Here is a 26,024-nt window from a genome sequence, read left to right on the forward strand (position 1 = left end):
GACGGACTTGTGTGAGATTAGCCGTCAGTATACGCGCACTATAATCCAAACCGCTCATTAGACGCGCATCCGCCGCTTAGAGACGCGTTTAATTTATTTATACGGTGACCAAATACTGCAGTACTGGTGCTGGGAGACCCGAAAGAACCCGATCTCGACTCGTTCCTGTTTAACAGTAAATCACTCACTAAACCACAGTGGAAATCTTCCAGCGCCTCGCCGCTCTATAGGCTAGTGATCCGCTAATCAGTGCAATAACCCTCATTCATCAAACCCAATCCGTGACGCACTACATGTGTATCATATCATCTCTGTACTAATATTGCTCTGGATCGAGTGTGTAGTGATGCGCACACACACGTCACATGATGGAAACGACTCTCGAGATTCTGATGGACCGAGCCAATCTCACCTGGTTTCTTATCATATTAAGTGCATTCTTTAAATCCATGTATTAGCTTATAAACATTATGCATAAATAAAGACATAAACACACGTGTGCTTTGAGTCTTCTGTCTAACACTGACTGTGTGTGATGTGGGAGTTTGTAATATGACACTATCTCAGCGGGATTGTGGGTTTAAGATAAAGACTTGCAGATCAAGATTATAATAATCTAGTGATTCGGTTCTAAGATAAACAATCATAAAACAAAGTGAGGTGAGTGAGGATTCTTCTGCCGGTTCCTTCAGGAAACAGCGTGTGGCGCTCTTGAGCATGTTTCCCCCAAGCAAATCTAATTTAGAGGAGCTTCTTATACAATTGGGAGCGGCTGTTCAACAATTTGATAGAAAAAAAAGTTATTGTTGTAAATTATGTTTCTAGTATTGTAGTTTTAATAAAAAAACATTGTCTTATGGGAGGCCCCCCAATTCTAGCACTGGTTTTCTGTCATGTGTTGAACAGGATTAATAAAACTGATAATCTGATTGGACGAGCCGATGTGAAAGTTTGATATGCATTTGATATTTATACATATTTTTAGTTTCATTAGTATTGTGACATTAAGTAAAGTATTTAATTTAAAATAGTTTTTACCATAAATCCCAGTAAAAGATTAATCTGAAAAGTATATAGATTCAGATTTACATTTAAGCGCCCCTATTTTAAACTGAAGATATGTTGTGATTGCAACACTATGAAATCAAATGAGATGATTTTACACAATTACTCTATAGGTTTGAGTGAAAAGCTAATATCTCAAATGTACATCTAATTTATGGGATTAATGAATAATAGCTCCATTAATTACAATAAATACATTTAAAAACTGTAACATAACAACCCACTCAGGGACTTCTGATATTTAGCGGGAATCTGACACTCACGTGACTGGATTTCGTCCGTTGACTTGACGATGATGGATCGCATGATTCCTGGCTTGAGGTAAAATCGCGGGTGGTTTTATCCGTCGATCGCAGGAACACCGATTCTGACAGGATTTCCGCTGAGGTGAGCAATACTTCACAAACGCAACAAATGTTAACGCGGGATTTAATAGTTAAACAATGACTTTAAAAGCGGGATTCTGTGTTCAGTTCTGTTGAGGTGTGGAGCGCACCTTGGCTAATCGTCGGTTCACACAAAGTCCTTTTAAACAACGCACTAAAAATAAAGAAATAAATAACGACATCTCTAATATTTTCTGTAACTTTAACGTTACTGTCTCTCTCTGATCTTAACGGACAGCGCTCGCGACGTCTACGGTTGCTATGGATACGAAAGTATTCGCGCCTATCTGTTTGACTTTCTTTTAATGCTTTTAATGTTTTTTTTATCAGTACAGCGAGTCATTTAGTAATTAAACACACCTGAACCAGCTAATTAAGCTCCTACGCTGCCTCACGTGCTGTCGGAAACTTCCCACTTCTGAAGAGTGATTACCACAGAGATGGGACCAAGTCACACATGTGCAAGTCTCAAGTAAGTCTCAAGTCTTAACCTTCAAGTCTCAAGTAAGTCCCAAGTATTTTTTTCCTGGGCAAGTCAAGTCAAGTCAAGTCACAGGCTATGTCAAGTCAAGTCAAGTCAAGTCAAGTCTTGTAGTAGGTCAAGTCAAGTCCAAGTCAAGTCACCTTATTATTGTAATTTTACCTGCAGAGTTTGATCTATGGGCGTCAGTTTGGTTTGAAATGAACAGAGGCGCATTCGGAAGTGCATTTGGGAACAATGACGCATTCATTCACTTTTTTCTTTCACGCAGGTCATGTTTTGAAAGATGGTGTCCTGTAGCTTACTAATTTAAAGAAATAAAAATGTATACAAAAATGTGATGTCCGACTTCTTTTATGAAGAAGAAAGCCTTAAAGGGGTCATATAATGGTACATGCACTTTTACAAGTTGATTGTACTGAAATGTGTGTTGGCAGTGCCTGTACACAACCATCATATAATGATAAAAATCCATCCAGTGGTTTTGTTTTAATCTCCTTATATGTTTTCCCCTGCCTCAAATTGAGCCGTTCGAGCCTGTGACGTCACAGGCTCGGAAGCCCCTCCCACGATTGTTGAATGACAGCCGCGTTTCAACACAGACCCGCCCTCGCTCGTGAGAGCGAGCTGTCAATCATAGTCTGCGCGGACCGGCGCGGTCATTGTTGATATGCTGGAGCACTGTCTATGAGCAGAATGGCATCTAAGCGATTGTGGTGTTCTGTTCTTGGGTGTAATAACGAACACAGTCATTTTAATGTTCCTAAATCCGAACCGCTGAAGACGCAGTGGCTGAGTTTGTTTTCGAAGGGAATATTCCCCACGAGCAACGTCAATGCTCTCATGTTTGCCCGAATCATTTCACACACCAGACTGCTTTATAAACGAGGGTGAGTATAAAGCTGGATTTGCTAAGTAGCTGCTCATGAAAAAAGATCGGTACCAGATATTTGTGTTCCTGCTGAATCTCCAGAAGAACTGAAGTGAGTGTAACGTTTTATTCAACTTTATATTAATATTTATATCTTTGCAAATCGCTAGCTGCACACTTCACAATGAATGCGTCTAAGGTTTACACTCAGGGTACATTACGGCATGTTTTCTATGTATGACGTTCTCAATATAATTCATAATTCCACGTTTATACTGAACAACGCGTTATGGTTATTGTGTTATTGTGTTACAAACGGTGTACGCACAGAACAGAGGGGCGGGGTGAGCAAATTATCATTTAAAGTCATATGCACTGAAACGGCGTGCTGAAAACAGAGCTGTTTTTGACCAAGTAAAATAAGTGTTTTCTTACAATACTAATGAGAATTTTTAATTAAAGTATATTACAAACTTTTAATTTAGACCCCAAAGAATCATATTAGCTTGTACAAAAATGGCATTATATGCCCCTTTTAAGTTTTCAAAAAGCATTAGACATATGACCCACTATTCTGCTTCGTGTAAGTTATTTATCAATGAATTCAAACGCGTTGGCTGGCGCTGAGCCAGAGACATACGCTCTCAGTGCTTTCATATATCACAACTGTTCAGTGTTTTCAACCACATCATTTTTATTTTAGGTTTCAGACATTTAAATACACATAACTACTAGCAAAAAATATATTTGTAGTTTGTAAAATATACACTGATGTCTATGGAAGCGTCAATAATAATCATTCCCATTATAATAAGACGCACGTTTTATTCATATCAGATACACATTGTGTAAGTAGCTTTACATTTTACCCTATTCTTCTCCCAGTTCACCGGTCACTTACTTTCATGTATTTGGTGAGAAGTTGAGAAATTGACGTGTTGTAAACTAACGTTAACATGGCACCGCCCATTCGCACATACAGCTCAACTAACGCGATCATTATAAAGGTGTTTAAACAACAAAACACATCCACTTACACATATTTGACAATCGGAATATCAGTGTTGCATGTTATAGCTAATACATTTGTGAACATTTTGAATAAAACAGGAAAAAAGACATAAAAGCAGATCATCATTCATTCAGCACTGTGTTATGGTTCCGCTGTGTCACGTGACAAGCAATGACGCGTCACCATGGAAACATTAAAGTGAGTGACAGGTTCTAAATAACGGTCGCCTAGAAAAACTCACGCTGGGGGATCAGTTAGAATAGTTTAAACTTACTTGTGAAAGGGTTAATGGCTACTTTAGCTATTACATTAGCTAACTACCAACTAACATTAACAAATTGACAAGCACTTACTGGGCAGAATGGCTCTTCAAATGACGGACGAAATTGGAGGTTGTCGTCTGGCTGTCCGCAATGTTAATGTTGTATTCTATGTCTTGCAAAGCGCTGTTCGTCTTTTGCCATCGTGTGAATAATTCTTGAAGCCGAAAGCAATGACCCTCGGTACCCCTCCGGCTGACATTTTGATGTGATATCTGATCTAAGTGGGCGTGGTGTGCGTAAGGTACGAGGTATGACTGATGATAGTGTCGTGATCAACTTTAAAACATTTTTTTATATATATTTTATATTCAAACTGAAAACATGATGTGATTAACACTCAAGTCATTCAAGTCATCGTGTCTCAAGTCAAGTCAAGTCCCGAGTCTTTAACTTCCAAGTCCGAGTCAAGTCTCAAGTATTTCATTTTATGTCAAGTCAAGTCACAAGTCATAAAAATAGCGACTCGAGTCGACTCGAGTCCAAGTCACCAAGTCACAAGTCCCCATGTCTGGATTACCAACTCTCATTCGAGTGCTTTGTCGGAAAGAACAGGAACCACCTAGTTTATTCTTGTCTACTAATTGAGAAAAATCTCATTAAAGCCAAAATTATTTTTAGCTTTAAATGCGCGAGCTCTTTATAGCAGGATGGATTCTGATTGGCTGTCAATGTTTTTATCGTTCTACAGCCGTGATTCCAACGATATTATTCATTCCTGTTTCGTTATAGTTATACTCTGCTATTCGTTTAGCGATTTTTAGGACCATATCTTTATCGTGAAAGGGCTTTAAAAGTTAGTTCACACCAAGGGCCATATACCGATTAAGTGTTGCTGTTCTTGAAGCTTTTAAACACATAAATCACAAACAGAATAATCACACCAAAGCTAAAAGAGGCTTATTACAGTGAGAGGAAATAGACAAAGGACCATTAGATGATTTTTCAGTGTTTTATTAAATATACAGTAAAAAAATGTTTACAGATCCATTAACATCCCCAGCATCAAATATTCTCATGTTTCAGCCGATAGAATCGTGCCAGATAAATGTATCTATGAGATACACTAGATTAACACCCTCACACGATCCTCCAGCGACAATAAATGACAAAAGTACCGCTGTAACATATTATAAACTCGCGCGAGTCTTGATTGTGGACTGGTTTCAGTGGTCAGCGCAGTGAGGTCACACACACACTGGCCGTCATTGCATTGCAATCTGCCCTTAATCTACACGAGATTCAAACATAAATGAAGTCTGAAACATAAATGCATTCATACAGTGTGTTCTCTGTACATAGAAACATTCTGTTGGCATACAGCTCTGTACAAAATCTGATAATAGTATATAATAAGCAAGTGTTCTTTCCAAAAAGTGACGGACATCACATGAAAATTGCTTTTATATTATACAAGGCAACTTGTTTAGAATAAATATTTAACTCTATACAGTGATATTGTACCAGTTATTAACCACTTTATAATTTCATAGACATAAAAATCTTAAAAAATACTTTTAAAAGATGACAATCCTGTTATAATCATACAGGATAAACTGACTTGTTAAAAGTTGCATCTGTTCTTTTGTTCTGAGACACTCTCTCGGCGTAACGTCATTAGAATCACGCACGCTAGTGTCCGCCACACACACACACACACACACACACACCACGCATTGTGTCTTAGTTTGTTTCCTCATGCGCCACTCGGGACGGCTGGCGTCGGCGAGTCGTGCGCGGCTCACAGCATTAAGCGCATCGCCGGGCGCGGGTCTTTAGCGGCGCCCCCTGCTGGCGGCGAGTGGGACGGGCCCTCGGAGGAGTCGTGCTGCAGCGTCAGCTTATCGGGGGTGTAGTCGTTACGCTTCAGGTCTGAACACACACACACACACACACACACACACACAAACCTCCTTTAAAACAGCAGATACAGAATAAAGTGCCGTTCACACTAGGGCTGTCAAAATGGCGGAAAAGCTAAACTCGAATTCTAAAGGCAACACTTAATGTCAGAGGAGAGTTCTGTATCGTCTCCTGTGTCCACAAGAGGGCGCAATGAGCAAATATAAACCAAATCAAGCATCTTTTAAAAATGCATTAACTCTTGATCTGAGCGAATGCTGAGCGCTTTCACACACACACACAGCTTTGTTTTTGTGATATATGAGGACATTCCATAGGCGTAATGACTTTTATACTGGACAAACTGTATATTCTATCCCCCTACACTGCCCCTATCCCTAAACCTACCCATCACACACACACACACACACACACACACACACACTGCCCCTATCCCTAAACCTGCCCATCACAGGAGACATGCTGCATTTTTACATTTAAAAAAAAACATTGTTTTTTATGTTTTTTAAGCTATTTGAAATATGAGGACTCATGCAATGTCCTCATATATCACGTGTAAGTTGTAATACCAGTGTAATATGCATGTCATTATACACATTTGTGTCCTCATATATCACAAAAACAAACACACACACACACACACACACACTCACTCACATGCTGAGTGCTTTCACACTCACACACACACGCTGAGCGCTTTCTGTTGCCAGTGTTTCCAGCTGATGAACACACACTCCGCTCTGCCTGATGGTTCGGTCGAGTGTGTCGTTGCACGGCCTTTGCCTCCGGCTGAGAGGGTTTGTGTAATTCTGCACCATCTCTCACATTAGCACCGCGGTCGCGCCGCTGTACTGATACGCTAACAGAAACACACGCGTCAGTGACGTCATGTCTCATGCGCCACCAGAAAATCAAATGCACGGGTTTTGTATCCGAATGTGCAGTTTTCTTTTTAAATTCGACAAATGTTAGAAATGAGAATTTTTCTTTGACAGCCCTAGTTCACACCAACGAGTTTAATAACCAAATCTGCAATAACAGTCACACCGACACCAGAACAGTTTATTAGAAGCGGGCTCTAGTTCTGTCGTCTGCCACTTTAAATGCTCTTTAAAGCAGGAGGGATTCTGATTGGCTGTCAATGTTTTATTGTTCCTCAGCTAGGGGGAAAAACTGAAAATGTAGAGTTATGGATGTCAGTGTAGAGTTATGGATGTCAGTGTAGAGTTACGGATGTCAGAGTAGAGTTATGGATGTCAGTGTAGAGTTATGGATGTCAGTGTAGAGTTACGGATGTCACTGTAGAGTTACGGATGTCAGTGTAGAGTTACGGATGTCACTGTAGAGTTACGGATGTCAGTGTAGAGTCACGGATGTCAGTGTAGAGTTACGGATGTCAGTGTAGAGTTACGGATGTCAGTGTAGAGTTACGGATGTCAGTGTAGAGTTATGGATGTCAGTGTAGAGTTATGATGTCAGTGTAGAGTTATGATGTCAGTGTAGAGTTATGGATGTCAGAGTAGAGTTATGGATGTCAGTGTAGAGTTATGATGTCAGTGTAGAGTTATGATGTCAGTGTAGAGTTCTGGATGTCAGAGTAGAGTTATGGATGTCAGTGTAGAGTTATGGATGTCAGTGTAGAGTTATGGATGTCAGTGTAGAGTTACGGATGTCAGTGTAGAGTTATGATGTCAGTGTAGAGTTATGATGTCAGTGTAGAGTTATGGATGTCAGTGTACTGTAGAGTTATGGATGTCAGTATAGAGTTACGGATGTCAGTGTAGAGTTATGGATGTCAGTGTAGAGTAGTTATGGATGTCACTGTAGAGTTATGGATGTCAGTGTAGAGTTACGGATGTCAGTGTAGAGTTATGGATGTCAGTGTAGAGTAGTTATGGATGTCACTGTAGAGTTGTGGATGTCAGTGTAGAGTTACGGATGTCAGTGTAGAGTTATGGATGTCAGTGTAGAGTAGTTATGGATGTCAGTGTAGAGTTACGGATGTCAGTGTAGAGTTACGGATGTCACTGTAGAGTTACGGATGTCAGTGTAGAGTTACGGATGTCACTGTAGAGTTACGGATGTCACTGTAGAGTTACGGATGTCACTGTAGAGTTACGGATGTCAGTGTAGAGTTACGGATGTCAGTGTAGAGTTACGGATGTCAGAGTAGAGTTACGGATGTCAGTGTAGAGTTATGATGTCAGTGTAGAGTTACGGATGTCAGTGTAGAGTTACGGATGTCAGTGTAGAGTTACGGATGTCAGTGTAGAGTTACGGATGTCACTGTAGAGTTACGGATGTCACTGTAGAGTTACGGATATCACTGTAGAGTTACGGATGTCACTGTAGAGTTACGGATGTCACTGTAGTGTAGAGTTACGGATGTCAGTGTAGAGTAACGGATGTCACTGTAGAGTTACGGATGTCACTGTAGAGTTACGGATGTCACTGTAGAGTTACGGATGTCACTGTAGAGTTACGGATGTCAGTGTAGAGTTACGGATGTCAGTGTAGAGTTACGGATGTCAGTGTAGAGTTACGGATGTCAGTGTAGAGTTACGGATGTCACTGTAGAGTTACGGATGTCAGTGTAGAGTTACGGATGTCACTGTAGAGTTACGGATGTCAGTGTAGAGTTACGGATGTCAGTGTAGAGTTCTGGATGTCAGTGTAGAGTTATGATGTCAGTGTAGAGTTACGGATGTCAGTGTAGAGTTATGATGTCAGTGTAGAGTTACGGATGTCAGTGTAGAGTTATGGATGTCACTGTAGAGTTACGGATGTCAGTGTAGAGTTCTGGATGTCAGTGTAGAGTTCTGGATGTCAGTGTAGAGTTATGATGTCAGTGTAGAGTTACGGATGTCAGTGTAGAGTTATGGATGTCACTGTAGAGTTATGATGTCAGTGTAGAGTTACGGATGTCAGAGTAGAGTTCTGGATGTCAGTGTAGAGTTCTGGATGTCAGTGTAGAGTTATGATGTCAGTGTAGAGTTACGGATGTCAGTGTAGAGTTATGGATGTCACTGTAGAGTTATGGATGTCAGTGTAGAGTTACGGATGTCAGTGTAGAGTTCTGGATGTCAGTGTAGAGTTCTGGATGTCAGTGTAGAGTTATGATGTCAGTGTAGAGTTACGGATGTCAGTGTAGAGTTATGGATGTCACTGTAGAGTTATGATGTCAGTGTAGAGTTACGGATGTCAGAGTAGAGTTACGGATGTCAGTGTAGAGTTACGGATGTCAGTGTAGAGTTACGGATGTCAGTGTAGAGTTATGGATGTCACTGTAGAGTTACGGATGTCACTGTAGAGTTACGGATGTCACTGTAGAGTTCCGGATGTCAGTGTAGAGTTATGGATGTCACTGTAGAGTTATGATGTCAGTGTAGAGTTACGGATGTCAGAGTAGAGTTATGGATGTCAGTGTAGAGTTATGATGTCAGTGTAGAGTTATGATGTCAGTGTAGAGTTACGGATGTCAGAGTAGAGTTATGGATGTCAGTGTAGAGTTATGATGTCAGTGTAGAGTTATGGATGTCAGTGTACTGTAGAGTTACGGATGTCAGTATAGAGTTACGGATGTCAGTGTAGAGTTATGGATGTCAGTGTAGAGTAGTTATGGATGTCAGTGTAGAGTTATGGATGTCAGTGTAGAGTTACGGATGTCAGTGTAGAGTTACGGATGTCAGTGTAGAGTTACGGATGTCAGTGTAGAGTTACGGATGTCAGTGTAGAGTTACGGATGTCAGTGTAGAGTTCTGGATGTCAGTGTAGAGTTATGGATGTCAGTGTAGAGTTATGATGTCAGTGTAGAGTTACGGATGTCAGAGTAGAGTTACGGATGTCAGAGTAGAGTTATGGATGTCAGTGTAGAGTTATGATGTCAGTGTAGAGTTACGGATGTCAGAGTAGAGTTATGGATGTCAGTGTAGAGTTATGATGTCAGTGTAGAGTTATGGATGTCAGAGTAGAGTTACGGATGTCAGTGTAGAGTTATGGATGTCAGTGTAGAGTTATGATGTCAGTGTAGAGTTACGGATGTCAGTGTAGAGTTACGGATGTCACTGTAGAGTTACGGATGTCACTGTAGAGTTACGGATGTCACTGTAGAGTTACGGATGTCACTGTAGAGTTCCGGATGTCAGTGTAGAGTTCCGGATGTCAGTGTAGAGTTACGGATGTCAGTGTAGAGTTACGGATGTCAGTGTAGAGTTACGGATGTCAGTGTAGAGTTACGGATGTCAGTGTAGAGTTACGGATGTCACTGTAGAGTTACGGATGTCACTGTAGAGTTCCGGATGTCAGTGTAGAGTTCCGGATGTCAGTGTAGAGTTCCGGATGTCAGTGTAGAGTTACGGATGTCAGTGTAGAGTTACGGATGTCAGTGTAGAGTTACGGATGTCAGTGTACAGTTATGGATGTCAGTGTACAGTTATGGATGTCAGTGTAGAGTTACGGATGTCAGTGTACAGTTACGGATGTCAGTGTAGAGTTACGGATGTCAGTGTAGAGTTACGGATGTCAGTGTAGAGTTACGGATGTCAGTGTAGAGTTACGGATGTCACTGTAGAGTTACGGATGTCACTGTAGAGTTCCGGATGTCACTGTAGAGTTCCGGATGTCAGTGTAGAGTTCCGGATGTCAGTGTAGAGTTACGGATGTCACTGTACAGTTACGGATGTCACTGTAGAGTTACGGATGTCAGTGTAGAGTTACGGATGTCAGTGTAGAGTTACGGATGTCAGTGTAGAGTTACGGATGTCAGTGTAGAGTTACGGATGTCAGTGTAGAGTTACGGATGTCAGTGTAGAGTTACGGATGTCAGTGTAGAGTTACGGATGTCAGTGTAGAGTAGTTATGGATGTCAGTGTAGAGTAGTTATGGATGTCACTGTAGAGTTACGGATGTCAGTGTAGAGTTACGGATGTCAGTGTAGAGTTACGGATGTCAGTGTAGAGTTACGGATGTCAGTGTAGAGTTACGGATGTCAGTGTAGAGTTGCGGATGTCAGTGTAGAGTAGTTATGGATGTCAGTGTAGAGTTACGGATGTCAGTGTAGAGTTACGGATGTCACGGATGTCACTGTAGAGTTACGGATGTCACTGTAGAGTTACGGATGTCAGTGTAGAGTTACGGATGTCACTGTAGAGTTACGGATGTCACTGTAGAGTTACGGATGTCACTGTACAGTTACGGATGTCACTGTAGAGTTACGGATGTCACTGTACAGTTACGGATGTCACTGTACAGTTACGGATGTCACTGTAGAGTTACGGATGTCAGTGTAGAGTTACGGATGTCAGTGTAGTTACGGATGTCAGTGTAGAGTTATGGATGTCACTGTACAGTTACGGATGTGACTGTAGAGTTACGGATGTCACTGTAGAGTTACGGATGTCACTGTAGAGTTACGGATGTCAGTGTAGAGTTACGGATGTCAGTGTAGTTACGGATGTCAGTGTAGAGTTACGGATGTCAGTGTAGAGTTACGGATGTCAGTGTAGAGTTGTGGATGTCAGTGTAGAGTTGTGGATGTCAGTGTAGAGTTACGGATGTCACTGTAGAGTTACGGATGTCAGTGTAGAGTTACGGATGTCAGTGTAGAGTTACGGATGTCAGTGTAGAGTTATGGATGTCAGTGTAGAGTTATGGATGTCAGTGTAGAGTTACGGATGTCAGTGTAGAGTTATGGATGTCAGTGTAGAGTTATGGATGTCAGTGTAGAGTTATGGATGTCAGTGTAGAGTTGTGGATGTCAGTGTAGAGTTGTGGATGTCAGTGTAGTGGATGTCAGTGTAGAGTTGTGGATGTCAGTGTAGAGTAGTTATGGATGTCACTGTAGAGTTACGGATGTCAGTGTAGAGTTACGGATGTCAGTGTAGAGTTACGGATGTCAGTGTAGAGTTACGGATGTCAGTGTAGAGTTACGGATGTCAGTGTAGAGTTACGGATGTCAGTGTAGAGTTACGGATGTCAGTGTAGAGTTACGGATGTCAGTGTAGAGTAGTTATGGATGTCAGTGTAGAGTTACGGATGTCAGTGTAGAGTTACGGATGTCAGTGTAGAGTTACGGATGTCACGGATGTCACTGTAGAGTTACGGATGTCACTGTAGAGTTGTGGATGTCAGTGTAGAGTTGTGGATGTCAGTGTAGAGTTATGAATGTCAGTGTAGAGTAGTTATGGATGTCAGTGTAGAGTAGTTATGGATGTCAGTGTAGAGTTATGGATGTCAGTGTAGAGTTATGGATGTCACTGTAGAGTTATGGATGTCAGTGTAGAGTTATGGATGTCAGTGTAGAGTTATGGATGTCAGTGTAGAGTTACGGATGTCAGTGTAGAGTTACGGATGTCAGTGTAGAGTTATGGATGTCACTGTAGAGTTATGGATGTCAGTGTAGAGTAGTTATGGATGTCACTGTAGAGTTACGGATGTCAGTGTAGAGTTACGGATGTCAGTGTAGAGTTACGGATGTCAGTGTAGAGTTACGGATGTCAGTGTAGAGTTACGGATGTCAGTGTAGAGTTGCGGATGTCAGTGTAGAGTAGTTATGGATGTCAGTGTAGAGTTACGGATGTCAGTGTAGAGTTACGGATGTCAGTGTAGAGTTACGGATGTCACGGATGTCACTGTAGAGTTACGGATGTCACTGTAGAGTTACGGATGTCAGTGTAGAGTTACGGATGTCACTGTAGAGTTACGGATGTCACTGTAGAGTTACGGATGTCACTGTACAGTTACGGATGTCACTGTAGAGTTACGGATGTCAGTGTAGAGTTACGGATGTCAGTGTAGAGTTACGGATGTCAGTGTAGAGTTACGGATGTCAGTGTAGAGTTACGGATGTCAGTGTAGAGTTACGGATGTCAGTGTAGAGTTACGGATGTCACTGTACAGTTACGGATGTCACTGTAGAGTTACGGATGTCAGTGTAGAGTTACGGATGTCAGTGTAGAGTTACGGATGTCAGTGTAGTTACGGATGTCAGTGTAGAGTTATGGATGTCACTGTAGAGTTACGGATGTCACTGTACAGTTACGGATGTCACTGTACAGTTACGGATGTCACTGTAGAGTTACGGATGTCAGTGTAGAGTTACGGATGTCAGTGTAGAGTTACGGATGTCAGTGTAGTTACGGATGTCAGTGTAGAGTTACGGATGTCAGTGTAGAGTTGTGGATGTCAGTGTAGAGTTGTGGATGTCAGTGTAGAGTTACGGATGTCACTGTAGAGTTACGGATGTCAGTGTAGAGTTACGGATGTCAGTGTAGAGTTACGGATGTCAGTGTAGAGTTATGGATGTCAGTGTAGAGTTACGGATGTCAGTGTAGAGTTACGGATGTCAGTGTAGAGTTACGGATGTCAGTGTAGAGTTACGGATGTCAGTGTAGAGTTACGGATGTCAGTGTAGAGTTACGGATGTCACTGTAGAGTTACGGATGTCACTGTAGAGTTACGGATGTCAGTGTAGAGTTACGGATGTCAGTGTAGAGTTACGGATGTCAGTGTAGAGTTACGGATGTCAGTGTAGAGTTACGGATGTCAGTGTAGAGTTATGGATGTCAGTGTAGAGTAGTTATGGATGTCACTGTAGAGTTATGGATGTCACTGTAGAGTTATGGATGTCAGTGTAGAGTTACGGATGTCAGTGTAGAGTTACGGATGTCAGTGTAGAGTTACGGATGTCAGTGTAGAGTTACGGATGTCAGTGTAGAGTAGTTATGGATGTCAGTGTAGAGTTACGGATGTCAGTGTAGAGTTACGGATGTCACGGATGTCACTGTAGAGTTACGGATGTCACTGTAGAGTTACGGATGTCAGTGTAGAGTTACGGATGTCACTGTAGAGTTACGGATGTCACTGTAGAGTTACGGATGTCACTGTAGAGTTACGGATGTCACTGTAGAGTTACGGATGTCACTGTAGAGTTACGGATGTCAGTGTAGAGTTACGGATGTCAGTGTAGTTACGGATGTCAGTGTAGAGTTATGGATGTCACTGTACAGTTACGGATGTCACTGTAGAGTTACGGATCTCACTGTAGAGTTACGGATGTCACTGTAGAGTTACGGATGTCAGTGTAGAGTTACGGATGTCAGTGTAGTTACGGATGTCAGTGTAGAGTTACGGATGTCAGTGTAGAGTTACGGATGTCAGTGTAGAGTTGTGGATGTCAGTGTAGAGTTGTGGATGTCAGTGTAGAGTTACGGATGTCACTGTAGAGTTACGGATGTCAGTGTAGAGTTACGGATGTCAGTGTAGAGTTACGGATGTCAGTGTAGAGTAGTTATGGATGTCAGTGTAGAGTTATGGATGTCAGTGTAGAGTTATGGATGTCAGTGTAGAGTTATGGATGTCACTGTAGAGTTATGGATGTCACTGTAGAGTTATGGATGTCAGTGTAGAGTTATGGATGTCAGTGTAGAGTTATGGATGTCAGTGTAGAGTTATGGATGTCAGTGTAGAGTTACGGATGTCACTGTAGAGTTATGGATGTCACTGTAGAGTTATGGATGTCAGTGTAGAGTAGTTATGGATGTCACTGTAGAGTTATGGATGTCAGTGTAGAGTTACGGATGTCAGTGTAGAGTTACGGATGTCAGTGTAGAGTTACGGATGTCAGTGTAGAGTTACGGATGTCAGTGTAGAGTTGCGGATGTCAGTGTAGAGTAGTTATGGATGTCAGTGTAGAGTTACGGATGTCAGTGTAGAGTTACGGATGTCAGTGTAGAGTTACGGATGTCATGGATGTCACTGTAGAGTTATGGATGTCAGTGTAGAGTTATGGATGTCAGTGTAGAGTTATGGATGTCAGTGTAGAGTTATGGATGTCAGTGTAGAGTTACGGATGTCACTGTAGAGTTATGGATGTCACTGTAGAGTTATGGATGTCAGTGTAGAGTAGTTATGGATGTCAGTGTAGAGTTATGGATGTCAGTGTAGAGTTACGGATGTCAGTGTAGAGTTACGGATGTCACTGTAGAGTTATGGATGTCACTGTAGAGTTATGGATGTCAGTGTAGAGTAGTTATGGATGTCACTGTAGAGTTATGGATGTCAGTGTAGAGTTATGGATGTCAGTGTAGAGTTACGGATGTCAGTGTAGAGTTACGGATGTCACTGTAGAGTTATGGATGTCACTGTAGAGTTATGGATGTCAGTGTAGAGTAGTTATGGATGTCACTGTAGAGTTATGGATGTCAGTGTAGAGTTACGGATGTCAGTGTAGAGTTACGGATGTCAGTGTAGAGTTACGGATGTCAGTGTAGAGTTACGGATGTCAGTGTAGAGTTACGGATGTCAGTGTAGAGTTGCGGATGTCAGTGTAGAGTAGTTATGGATGTCAGTGTAGAGTTACGGATGTCAGTGTAGAGTTACGGATGTCAGTGTAGAGTTACGGATGTCACGGATGTCACTGTAGAGTTACGGATGTCACTGTAGAGTTACGGATGTCAGTGTAGAGTTACGGATGTCAGTGTAGAGTTACGGATGTCACTGTAGAGTTACGGATGTCACTGTAGAGTTATGGATGTCAGTGGTTACGGATGTCAGTGTAGAGTTACGGATGTCAGTGTAGAGTTACGGATGTCAGTGTAGAGTTGCGGATGTCAGTGTAGAGTAGTTATGGATGTCAGTGTAGAGTTACGGATGTCAGTGTAGAGTTACGGATGTCAGTGTAGAGTTACGGATGTCATGGATGTCACTGTAGAGTTATGGATGTCAGTGTAGAGTTATGGATGTCAGTGTAGAGTTATGGATGTCAGTGTAGAGTTATGGATGTCAGTGTAGAGTTACGGATGTCACTGTAGAGTTATGGATGTCACTGTAGAGTTATGGATGTCAGTGTAGAGTAGTTATGGATGTCAGTGTAGAGTTATGGATGTCAGTGTAGAGTTACGGATGTCAGTGTAGAGTTACGGATGTCACTGTAGAGTTATGGATGTCACTGTAGAGTTATGGATGTCAGTGTAGAGTAGTTATGGATGTCACTGTAGAGTTATGGATGTCAGTGTAGAGTTATGGATGTCAGTGTAGAGTTACGGATGTCAGTGTAGAGTTACGGATGTCACTGTAGAGTTATGGATGTCACTGTAGAGTTATGGATGTCAGTGTAGAGTAGTTATGGATGTCACTGTAGAGTTATGGATGTCAGTGTAGAGTTACGGATGTCAGTGTAGAGTTACGGATGTCAGTGTAGAGTTACGGATGTCAGTGTAGAGTTACGGATGTCAGTGTAGAGTTACGGATGTCAGTGTAGAGTTGCGGATGTCAGTGTAGAGTAGTTATGGATGTCAGTGTAGAGTTACGGATGTCAGTGTAGAGTTACGGATGTCAGTGTAGAGTTACGGATGTCACGGATGTCACTGTAGAGTTACGGATGTCACTGTAGAGTTACGGATGTCAGTGTAGAGTTACGGATGTCAGTGTAGAGTTACGGATGTCACTGTAGAGTTACGGATGTCACTGTAGAGTTATGGATGTCAGTGTAGAGTAGTTATGGATGTCAGTGTAGAGTTATGGATGTCAGTGTAGAGTTATGGATGTCAGTGTAGAGTTACGGATGTCAGTGTAGAGTTACGGATGTCACTGTAGAGTTATGGATGTCACTGTAGAGTTATGGATGTCAGTGTAGAGTAGTTATGGATGTCACTGTAGAGTTATGGATGTCAGTGTAGAGTTATGGATGTCAGTGTAGAGTTACGGATGTCAGTGTAGAGTTACGGATGTCAGTGTAGAGTTACGGATGTCAGTGTAGAGTTACGGATGTCAGTGTAGAGTTACGGATGTCAGTGTAGAGTTACGGATGTCAGTGTAGAGTAGTTATGGATGTCAGTGTAGAGTTACGGATGTCAGTGTAGAGTTACGGATGTCAGTGTAGAGTTACGGATGTCACGGATGTCACTGTAGAGTTACGGATGTCACTGTAGAGTTACGGATGTCAGTGTAGAGTTACGGATGTCACTGTAGAGTTACGGATGTCACTGTAGAGTTACGGATGTCACTGTAGAGTTACGGATGTCACTGTAGAGTTACGGATGTCAGTGTAGAGTTACGGATGTCAGTGTAGAGTTACGGATGTCAGTGTAGAGTTACGGATGTCAGTGTAGAGTTACGGATGTCACTGTACAGTTACGGATGTCACTGTAGAGTTACGGATGTCACTGTAGAGTTACGGATGTCAGTGTAGAGTTACGGATGTCAGTGTAGAGTTACGGATGTCAGTGTAGAGTTACGGATGTCACTGTAGAGTTACGGATGTCACTGTACAGTTACGGATGTCACTGTAGAGTTACGGATGTCACTGTAGAGTTACGGATGTCACTGTAGAGTTACGGATGTCAGTGTAGAGTTACGGATGTCAGTGTAGTTACGGATGTCAGTGTAGAGTTACGGATGTCAGTGTAGAGTTGTGGATGTCAGTGTAGAGTTACGGATGTCAGTGTAGAGTTACGGATGTCAGTGTAGAGTTACGGATGTCAGTGTAGAGTTATGGATGTCAGTGTAGAGTTATGGATGTCAGTGTAGAGTTGTGGATGTCAGTGTAGAGTTGTGGATGTCAGTGTAGAGTTGTGGATGTCAGTGTAGTGGATGTCAGTGTAGAGTTGTGGATGTCAGTGTAGAGTTGTGGATGTCAGTGTAGAGTAGTTATGGATGTCAGTGTAGAGTAGTTATGGATGTCAGTGTAGAGTAGTTATGGATGTCAGTGTAGAGTTATGGATGTCAGTGTAGAGTTATGGATGTCACTGTAGAGTTATGGATGTCAGTGTAGAGTTATGGATGTCAGTGTAGAGTTATGGATGTCAGTGTAGAGTTATGGATGTCAGTGTAGAGTTATGGATGTCAGTGTAGAGTTATGGATGTCAGTGTAGAGTTACGGATGTCAGTGTAGAGTTACGGATGTCAGTGTAGAGTTGCGGATGTCAGTGTAGAGTAGTTATGGATGTCAGTGTAGAGTTACGGATGTCAGTGTAGAGTTACGGATGTCAGTGTAGAGTTACGGATGTCAGTGTAGAGTTACGGATGTCAGTGTAGAGTTATGGATGTCAGTGTAGAGTAGTTATGGATGTCAGTGTAGAGTAGTTATGGATGTCAGTGTAGAGTTATGGATGTCAGTGTAGAGTTATGGATGTCAGTGTAGAGTTATGGATGTCACTGTAGAGTTATGGATGTCAGTGTAGAGTTATGGATGTCAGTGTAGAGTTATGGATGTCAGTGTAGAGTTATGGATGTCAGTGTAGAGTTATGGATGTCAGTGTAGAGTTATGGATGTCACTGTAGAGTTATGGATGTCAGTGTAGAGTAGTTATGGATGTCAGTGTAGAGTTATGGATGTCAGTGTAGAGTTACGGATGTCAGTGTAGAGTTATGGATGTCAGTGTAGAGTTACGGATGTCAGTGTAGAGTTGTGGATGTCAGTGTAGAGTTATGGATGTCAGTGTAGAGTAGTTATGGATGTCACTGTAGAGTTATGGATGTCAGTGTAGAGTTATGGATGTCACTGTAGAGTTATGGATGTCACTGTAGAGTTACGGATGTCAGTGTAGAGTTACGGATGTCAGTGTAGAGTTACGGATGTCAGTGTAGAGTTACGGATGTCACTGTAGAGTTACGGATGTCACTGTAGAGTTACGGATGTCACTGTAGAGTTACGGATGTCAGTGTAGAGTTACGGATGTCAGTGTAGAGTTACGGATGTCAGTGTAGAGTTACGGATGTCACTGTAGAGTTATGGATGTCAGTGTAGAGTTATGGATGTCAGTGTAGAGTTATGGATGTCAGTGTAGAGTTATGGATGTCAGTGTAGAGTTATGGATGTCAGTGTAGAGTTCTGGATGTCAGTGTAGAGTTCTGGATGTCAGTGTAGAGTTCTGGATGTCAGTGTAGAGTTCTGGATGTCAGTGTAGAGTTCTGGATGTCAGTGTAGAGTTCTGGATGTCAGTGTAGAGTTACGGATGTCAGTGTAGAGTTATGGATGTCAGTGTAGAGTTATGGATGTCAGTGTAGAGTTATGGATGTCACTGTAGAGTTACGGATGTCACTGTAGAGTTACGGATGTCACTGTAGAGTTATGGATGTCAGTGTAAAGTTATGGATGTCAGTGTAGAGTTATGGATGTCAGTGTAGAGTTACGGATGTCAGTGTAGAGTTACGGATGTCACTGTAGAGTTACGGATGTCACTGTAGAGTTACGGATGTCAGTGTAGAGTTATGGATGTCACTGTAGAGTTATGGATGTCAGTGTAGAGTTATGGATGTCACTGTAGAGTTACGGATGTCACTGGATGTCACTGTAGAGTTATGGATGTCAGTGTAGAGTTATGGATGTCAGTGTAGAGTTATGGATGTCAGTGTAGAGTTATGGATGTCAGTGTAGAGTTATGGATGTCAGTGTAGAGTTATGGATGTCAGTGTAGAGTTATGGATGTCACTGTAGAGTTATGGATGTCAGTGTAGAGTTATGGATGTCAGTGTAGAGTTATGGATGTCAGTGTAGAGTTATGGATGTCAGTGTAGAGTTATGGATGATACTCCACGACTCGCTCACCTGGGAGCTTGAGTTTGCGGCAGCAGGAGTTGCAGTGGTGTTTAGCGCGGAAGTTTCGGATGGCGTCGTCTCCCAGGTTCGCGGGGCCGAAGATCATGTCGTAAGACCTGGTGTGTTCAAATACAGAAAAGCACATTAATAAACTATCGTTTCATAAGTTTTAAAGAACTTAAAACAAGCTTTATTTTCTTTTGTTTGGTCTTCTGAGATCCACTTCGTTTGTTGGAAAACTGACCCTTTCTCTCCACTCTTGATGACCGACGGGTCCGTCAGTATCTCGCCCACTCCTGCAGAGAGAGAGCAGTTTACAGACACACACACACACACACACACAGAGCAGATGACGGCGTTACACAGGTGTAACAGAGATGTTAAGCTACTGCTGTTGTGAACTCTGGTGCTCTTCACGTGTCGGTCAAAAATTACAGATTTTTTTTTTTGTCAATTAAATAAATGTACTATATTTTAATTTGGTAATGTTTTTTATTTAATATTTGTATTTTTAGGGGATTTTGTTTTACTGAATTATATTTACGCTGTTTTTATAATCCATTTATTCACTTTTTGAGCGTAGACCTGAAAATTGTGGTACACTGGTAAATCTTGAACGCTTCAGAGGACAGACTGAAGTTTGGTCTCTTCTCAGAGACGACACTCGGCAGATTATTGCTGAAGTAAATACAGGTTTAAAAAGTGAACTTAAAAAAAAAGTTACAGAATTTTATGTGTATTGCTATGAAAAATGCAATCCAGAAAATGTTTTTTGATAGACTCTTTTAGATTTTTATATGAAATATATATTTTCAAAATCACATTTTACTCTAAAACTGTGAGCAATTCAAAGCCATAACTCTCCCCCAGTGTGTTCCACATGTGAGCCGATCTCTCAGTAATCGAGCGTCAGTGAGAGTGTGTTCGGCTGCAGTTCCACACGCTTCCACTAGAGGAAACTCTCATTCATTTACAATGCGCTCGTTTCTGACTGAAGTGCGACTATTGTTTCAGGACCATTAAACCTTTACCAAGTTTCGTACCATTGTGAGGAAGTAAACTTGTAGTAAGTCTACAAAAACTAAACGTAAAATCCTCCGGTCAGAAGTGAGTGAGCGCACCAGAGCGCACGAGACGAGTGGAGTCCGAATGCTGTGATTGAGCAGTGAGGATCACACACACACACACACCCTGCAGGTCGAGCACGAGCAGCTCTCCGCGTGTGTACTCGTACGTCCAGTGGCTGAAGGCCAGCATGGTTTCCTCCAGTAGGTTCGTCGGGACGATTTCATCCCCGTTGTTGTTATTAAACTTGCGGAAATCTCCAGTGATGCACTCCTCTATAGCGAACCACTGACCGGCGGAGTGGCAGTACAGCAGGAACACCTCCAGGAACCTGCACACACACACACACACATGAGTGACAGTACAGCAGGAACACCTCCAGGAACCTGCACACACACACACACACACACGTTCGTCAATAAATAAACTGCACGTGTCTTGCGGAAGAACACTGTAGCCGGAACTACTTCTCTCCGTTAATGTCTATGGCGAGTCACGCAGGCACTGGGCTACTCCGCAGCCGAGACGACCCCGGGATAAAATAGTCCGAATATAAACACTTATTATAGGCGTACCGTAGTGATTCAGAATAAGTCAAAAACACGGTTTGGAAATGGATTCATGATGTAGCCTACTCGTTCATTTTGAACATAAGTTACGGACTGCAGCAGCTGATACAGCGGCGTTCTGTTGCTCAAGCGTCCACTCGCACAAATGCAGCCACATAACATTTTAACTCGCACATTCTAAAAAAATGGTCACATATGCGACCAATTTGGTCGCAGTCTGGAACCCTGGATGAGTTCCTCTACATCTAATCAGCGCGCTCTGCAGCAGCCGGGCTGACCACTGAGGAGCGGACGCAGTGACGTGACATCACTGATTTAAACTGTGCTATGGCTGGCGCTGAGCCACAGTCGGACGCGCGCGGCGCTTAATCCCGCTTATCATACAATAACACAATTATGTTTATTTTAGCTAATAAACTAGACGGCGACCTTGACTATGTCACACATCGCAACCACTCTTTTCCTGTGGAGTTACAACTGCTTATAGCACTGCATTTGCTGGGTTTTGCCGCAGTTACATTGGGATTAGTTTGCTTTTCAAAATTTCAAAATTGTTTTTCTTTTACCATATTCGTCAAGAAGAATGTATTTCTCCTCCTCTGTCCAATTAGGCTTTCTTTTTTGTGTTTTTTATCCATTCCAGTTGACTGATCATCCAAAAAATGTATTTAAACAATTAAATAAATATAATCGTGCCACAGCTACAATGATTTGAACTCCGGTCAAAGGCAATTCTAGTGATATCACACACATTTCTAGCTGCAAGAAAGAGTGCCTGAAACATGTGGCTTGATTTGGCTTAAGTGTGTATCATTTCGACTCGGACTCGACAGTTGGTGACTCGACTACAACACTGCCTGGGTGAGTGTGTGTGTGTGTGTGTGTGTGTGTGTGTGTACAGTACCTGGGTGTGTGTGTGTGTGTGTGTGTACAGTACCTGGGTGTGTGTGTGTGTGTGTGTGTGTACAGTACCTGGGTGTGTGTGTGTGTGTGTACAGTACCTGGGTGTGTGTGTGTGTGTGTGTGTACAGTACCTGGGTGTGTGTGTGTGTGTGTGTGTGTGTACAGTACCTGGGTGAGTACGGGATGGTTTTGGGTCGGATCTGATTGAAGGCAAACGTGAGTTTCTGGGCCGCTCTCTGCTGCTGAATCTCCTGTGCAGGAACACACACACACACACACGCTCAGTGCTGGCACACACACGCAGTCCGCTACCCATTAGACATGACAAGTGTAGTTAGTAATGTAATCTAGATAACTCATTTTAGCTTACGTTTGAGCCAACTCGTTCATCACATTAATTACCATATTGATATAAAATGTATATTCCATTCAAATGTTGTGAGTTTCAGTGATTGTCACATGACTACTGGCTCATCTGTGTGTGTGTGTGTGTGTGTGTGTGTGTGTGTGTGTACCCTGAGGCAGAGGTGTGTGTGTGTGTGTACCCTGAGGCAGAGGTGTGTGTGTGTGTGTGTGTACCCTGAGGCAGAGGTGTGTGTGTGTGTGTGTGTGTGTGTGTACCCTGAGGCAGAGGTGTGTGTGTGTGTGTGTGTGTGTACCCTGAGGCAGAGGTGTGTGTGTGTGTGTACCCTGAGGCAGTGTGTGTGTGTGTGTGTACCCTGAGGCAGAGGTGTGTGTGTGTGTGTGTGTGTGTACCCTGAGGCAGAGGTGTGTGTGTGTGTGTGTGTGTGTACCCTGAGGCAGAGGTGTGTGTGTGTGTGTGTGTGTGTGTACCCTGAGGCAGAGGTGTGTGTGTGTGTGTGTGTACCCTGAGGCAGAGGTGTGTGTGTGTGTGTGTGTGTGTGTGTGTACCCTGAGGCAGAGGTGTGTGTGTGTGTGTGTGTGTGTACCCTGAGGCAGAGGTGTGTGTGTGTGTGTGTGTGTGTACCCTGAGGCAGAGGTGTGTGTGTGTGTGTGTGTGTGTACCCTGAGGCAGAGGTGTGTGTGTGTGTGTGTGTGTGTACCCTGAGGCAGAGGTGTGTGTGTGTGTGTGTGTGTGTACCCTGAGGCAGAGGTGTGTGTGTGTGTGTGTGTGTGTACCCTGAGGCAGAGGTGTGTGTGTGTGTGTGTGTGTGTACCCTGAGGCAGAGGTGTGTGTGTGTGTGTGTGTGTGTACCCTGAGGCAGAGGTGTGTGTGTGTGTGTGTGTGTGTACCCTGAGGCAGAGGTGTGTGTGTGTGTGTGTGTGTGTACCCTGAGGCAGAGGTGTGTGTGTGTGTGTGTGTGTGTACCCTGAGGCAGAGTTCTTAATAACAAAGAAAATAATGATAAAGATTTTTATCTTTGCCACTTTGGCCTAAATGTCTGCCATTCTTTTTTCTTTTGTTACCTATAAGTCTTTTTTTTAAAATAGGGACATTAGTTTGGCTGTAATGCTCAGTCACTTGCAAAATAGTAAAACCAACATGAAAAAGAATCGTGATAAAAAAAAAAATATATATAAAATCGTTAATCGTGATTTTCCTGAAAAAAATCGTGATATGATATTTTTGCCATATCGCCCACCCCTAATATATAATATAATATATGTACTTGTGTTGTTAAATTGAGTTTATTTTTACACTAGCTGATCATCATTGGCAAAGAACATTATGTATGTCTGTGTTAAATAGGAATCCATTGTAAAGTTATTCTCATTCTGGGCACAGTATGCATTCCTCTTCCTGCTCTCATTTCTCATCTCCATCTTCTCTCATTCTTCTTCTCTCAGTCTCTTTATCTTTAGGTTACCTAAATATCCCCTTCCCGAAGCTGAGCTTTGATTGATACAGTCTTCACAAACTGATTATTTCTTTCAGTCGTTTAAAACTTCTTTCGTAATTAAAACAGCTGTTTAGTTTGGCCACTTGCATCTTATCTCGTGAAGCGTCGCGTTGGGATTCGCTCGCGGCCGCGGCTCGCGAACATAAATCCCGCTTGCTTTGATCGGTCATCTCCAACATTTTGCCATTGCCGACGAGCGGTGTTTGAATACGCAAGCAGCTCAGATTATGAGGTCGGTTATCGTTGCGATATGCAAATCATTGCAGCACCAAATTAGAGTTAATATTAGTCAATTATTTCTCAACGTTCATTATACACTCAGAAAGCTGTGACTGGAGCCTATATAAAGCATTCAACCCAGTGCCATGACAACACCGGCCCTCCTGGCCAATAAAACAGACCGGCCCACCGGGAATTCTCCCGGTGCTCCCGATTAGCCAATCCGGGCCTGAGGCAGAGGTGTGTGTGTGTGTGTGTGTGTGTACCCTGAGGCAGAGGTGTGTGTGTGTGTGTGTGTGTACCCTGAGGCAGAGGTGTGTGTGTGTGTGTGTGTACCCTGAGGCAGAGGTGTGTGTGTGTGTGTGTACCCTGAGGCAGAGGTGTGTGTGTGTGTGTGTACCCTGAGGCAGAGGTGTGTGTGTGTGTGTGTGTGTGTACCCTGAGGCAGAGGTGTGTGTGTGTGTGTGTGTACCCTGAGGCAGAGGTGTGTGTGTGTGTGTGTGTGTGTGTGTACCCTGAGGCAGAGGTGTGTGTGTGTGTGTGTGTGTGTGTGTACCCTGAGGCAGAGGTGTGTGTGTGTGTGTGTGTGTGTGTGTACCCTGAGGCAGAGGTGTGTGTGTGTGTGTGTGTGTGTACCCTGAGGCAGAGGTGTGTGTGTGTGTGTGTGTGTGTGTGTGTGTGTGTACCCTGAGGCAGAGGTGTGTGTGTGTGTGTGTGTGTGTGTGTGTGTGTGTACCCTGAGGCAGAGGTGTGTGTGTGTGTGTGTGTGTGTGTACCCTGAGGCAGAGGTGTGTGTGTGTGTGTGTGTGTGTGTACCCTGAGGCAGAGGTGTGTGTGTGTGTGTGTGTGTGTGTACCCTGAGGCAGAGGTGTGTGTGTGTGTGTGTGTACCCTGAGGCAGAGGTGTGTGTGTGTGTGTGTGTGTGTGTGTACCCTGAGGCAGAGGTGTGTGTGTGTGTGTGTGTGTGTGTACCCTGAGGCAGAGGTGTGTGTGTGTGTGTGTGTGTGTGTGTGTGTACCCTGAGGCAGAGGTGTGTGTGTGTGTGTACCCTGAGGCAGAGGTGTGTGTGTGTGTGTGTGTGTGTGTGTGTGTGTACCCTGAGGCAGAGGTGTGTGTGTGTGTGTGTGTGTGTACCCTGAGGCAGAGGTGTGTGTGTGTGTGTGTGTGTACCCTGAGGCAGAGGTGTGTGTGTGTGTGTGTGTGTGTGTGTGTGTGTGTACCCTGAGGCAGAGGTGTGTGTGTGTGTGTGTGTGTGTGTGTGTGTACCCTGAGGCAGAGGTGCAGCACTGTCTCCTCTCTGTAGATGGTCTGCCAGGTGTTGACCACCTCGGGCAGGAAGGACTTGACGATGTACAGGTGTCCGGGCTTGAGGATGTCGTACTCGGACCAGGTGCACAGCACCTTCAGCGCGCGCCGCAGGCCGCCGCCCATCTCCTCCTTACTGAGGAACTCGATCTTCGCACACAGCCCGCGCTGAGCCCACGACGACATGCTGTTATTGATGCTGTTGGGGGAGCTCTCCTCCAGGCGGTACACGGTCACGGGCTCGCCTGCACCACACACACACACACACACACACACACACACACACACAGTAATGCAGCGTAGGGCTGGCTGCTCTGAACACACACTAGGGCTGTCAAAATGGCAGAAAAGCTCAATTCAAATTTCTTTCTTAGATATTAACGAAATTCTAACTATATTTGAATTCTAAAGGCAACACTCCTGTGTCCACAAGAGGGCGCAGTATAAACCACTTCCAGCGGCTTTATATCGTGCATTAACTTTTTAAACAATTGTTTTTAAATAGAATATAATTTCCTTAATGAGCATGCAAGGAAAATTAGGTTACAATAGTGCATTACACACAC

The 26,024-nt window shown here is 43.2% G+C and overlaps 1 protein-coding gene across 3 annotated transcripts in view; it reads right to left on the reverse strand.

Moving 5' to 3' along the window:
- Positions 1 to 5,073: 5,073 nt before the first annotated feature.
- trpm7 (transient receptor potential cation channel, subfamily M, member 7) overlaps positions 5,074 to 26,024 on the reverse strand; it is a 75,989-nt gene continuing 55,038 nt past the window's right edge. For 2 of the 3 annotated variants that reach the window (XM_056242784.1, XM_056242783.1), the window contains exons 35-40: positions 25,420 to 25,703; positions 22,241 to 22,323; positions 20,726 to 20,931; positions 19,780 to 19,831; positions 19,545 to 19,651; positions 5,074 to 6,007 (exon numbers count right to left, since the gene is read on the reverse strand). In XM_056242784.1, coding sequence (XP_056098759.1) covers positions 5,877 to 6,007; positions 19,545 to 19,651; positions 19,780 to 19,831; positions 20,726 to 20,931; positions 22,241 to 22,323; positions 25,420 to 25,703 — 863 coding nt within the window. In that variant the 3' untranslated portion in view covers positions 5,074 to 5,876. Of the gene's footprint in view, positions 6,008 to 19,544; positions 19,652 to 19,779; positions 19,832 to 20,725; positions 20,987 to 22,240; positions 22,324 to 25,419; positions 25,704 to 26,024 lie in introns of those variants that run through there. The other variant, XR_008805777.1, reaches the window with a different exon arrangement.

The sequence above is a fragment of the Rhinichthys klamathensis genome, unplaced genomic scaffold (genome assembly GCF_029890125.1).
Source record: "Rhinichthys klamathensis goyatoka isolate OS25496 unplaced genomic scaffold, OSU_Roscu_1.1 h1tg000752l_1, whole genome shotgun sequence".
Classification (NCBI taxonomy): domain Eukaryota; kingdom Metazoa; phylum Chordata; class Actinopteri; order Cypriniformes; family Leuciscidae; genus Rhinichthys; species Rhinichthys klamathensis.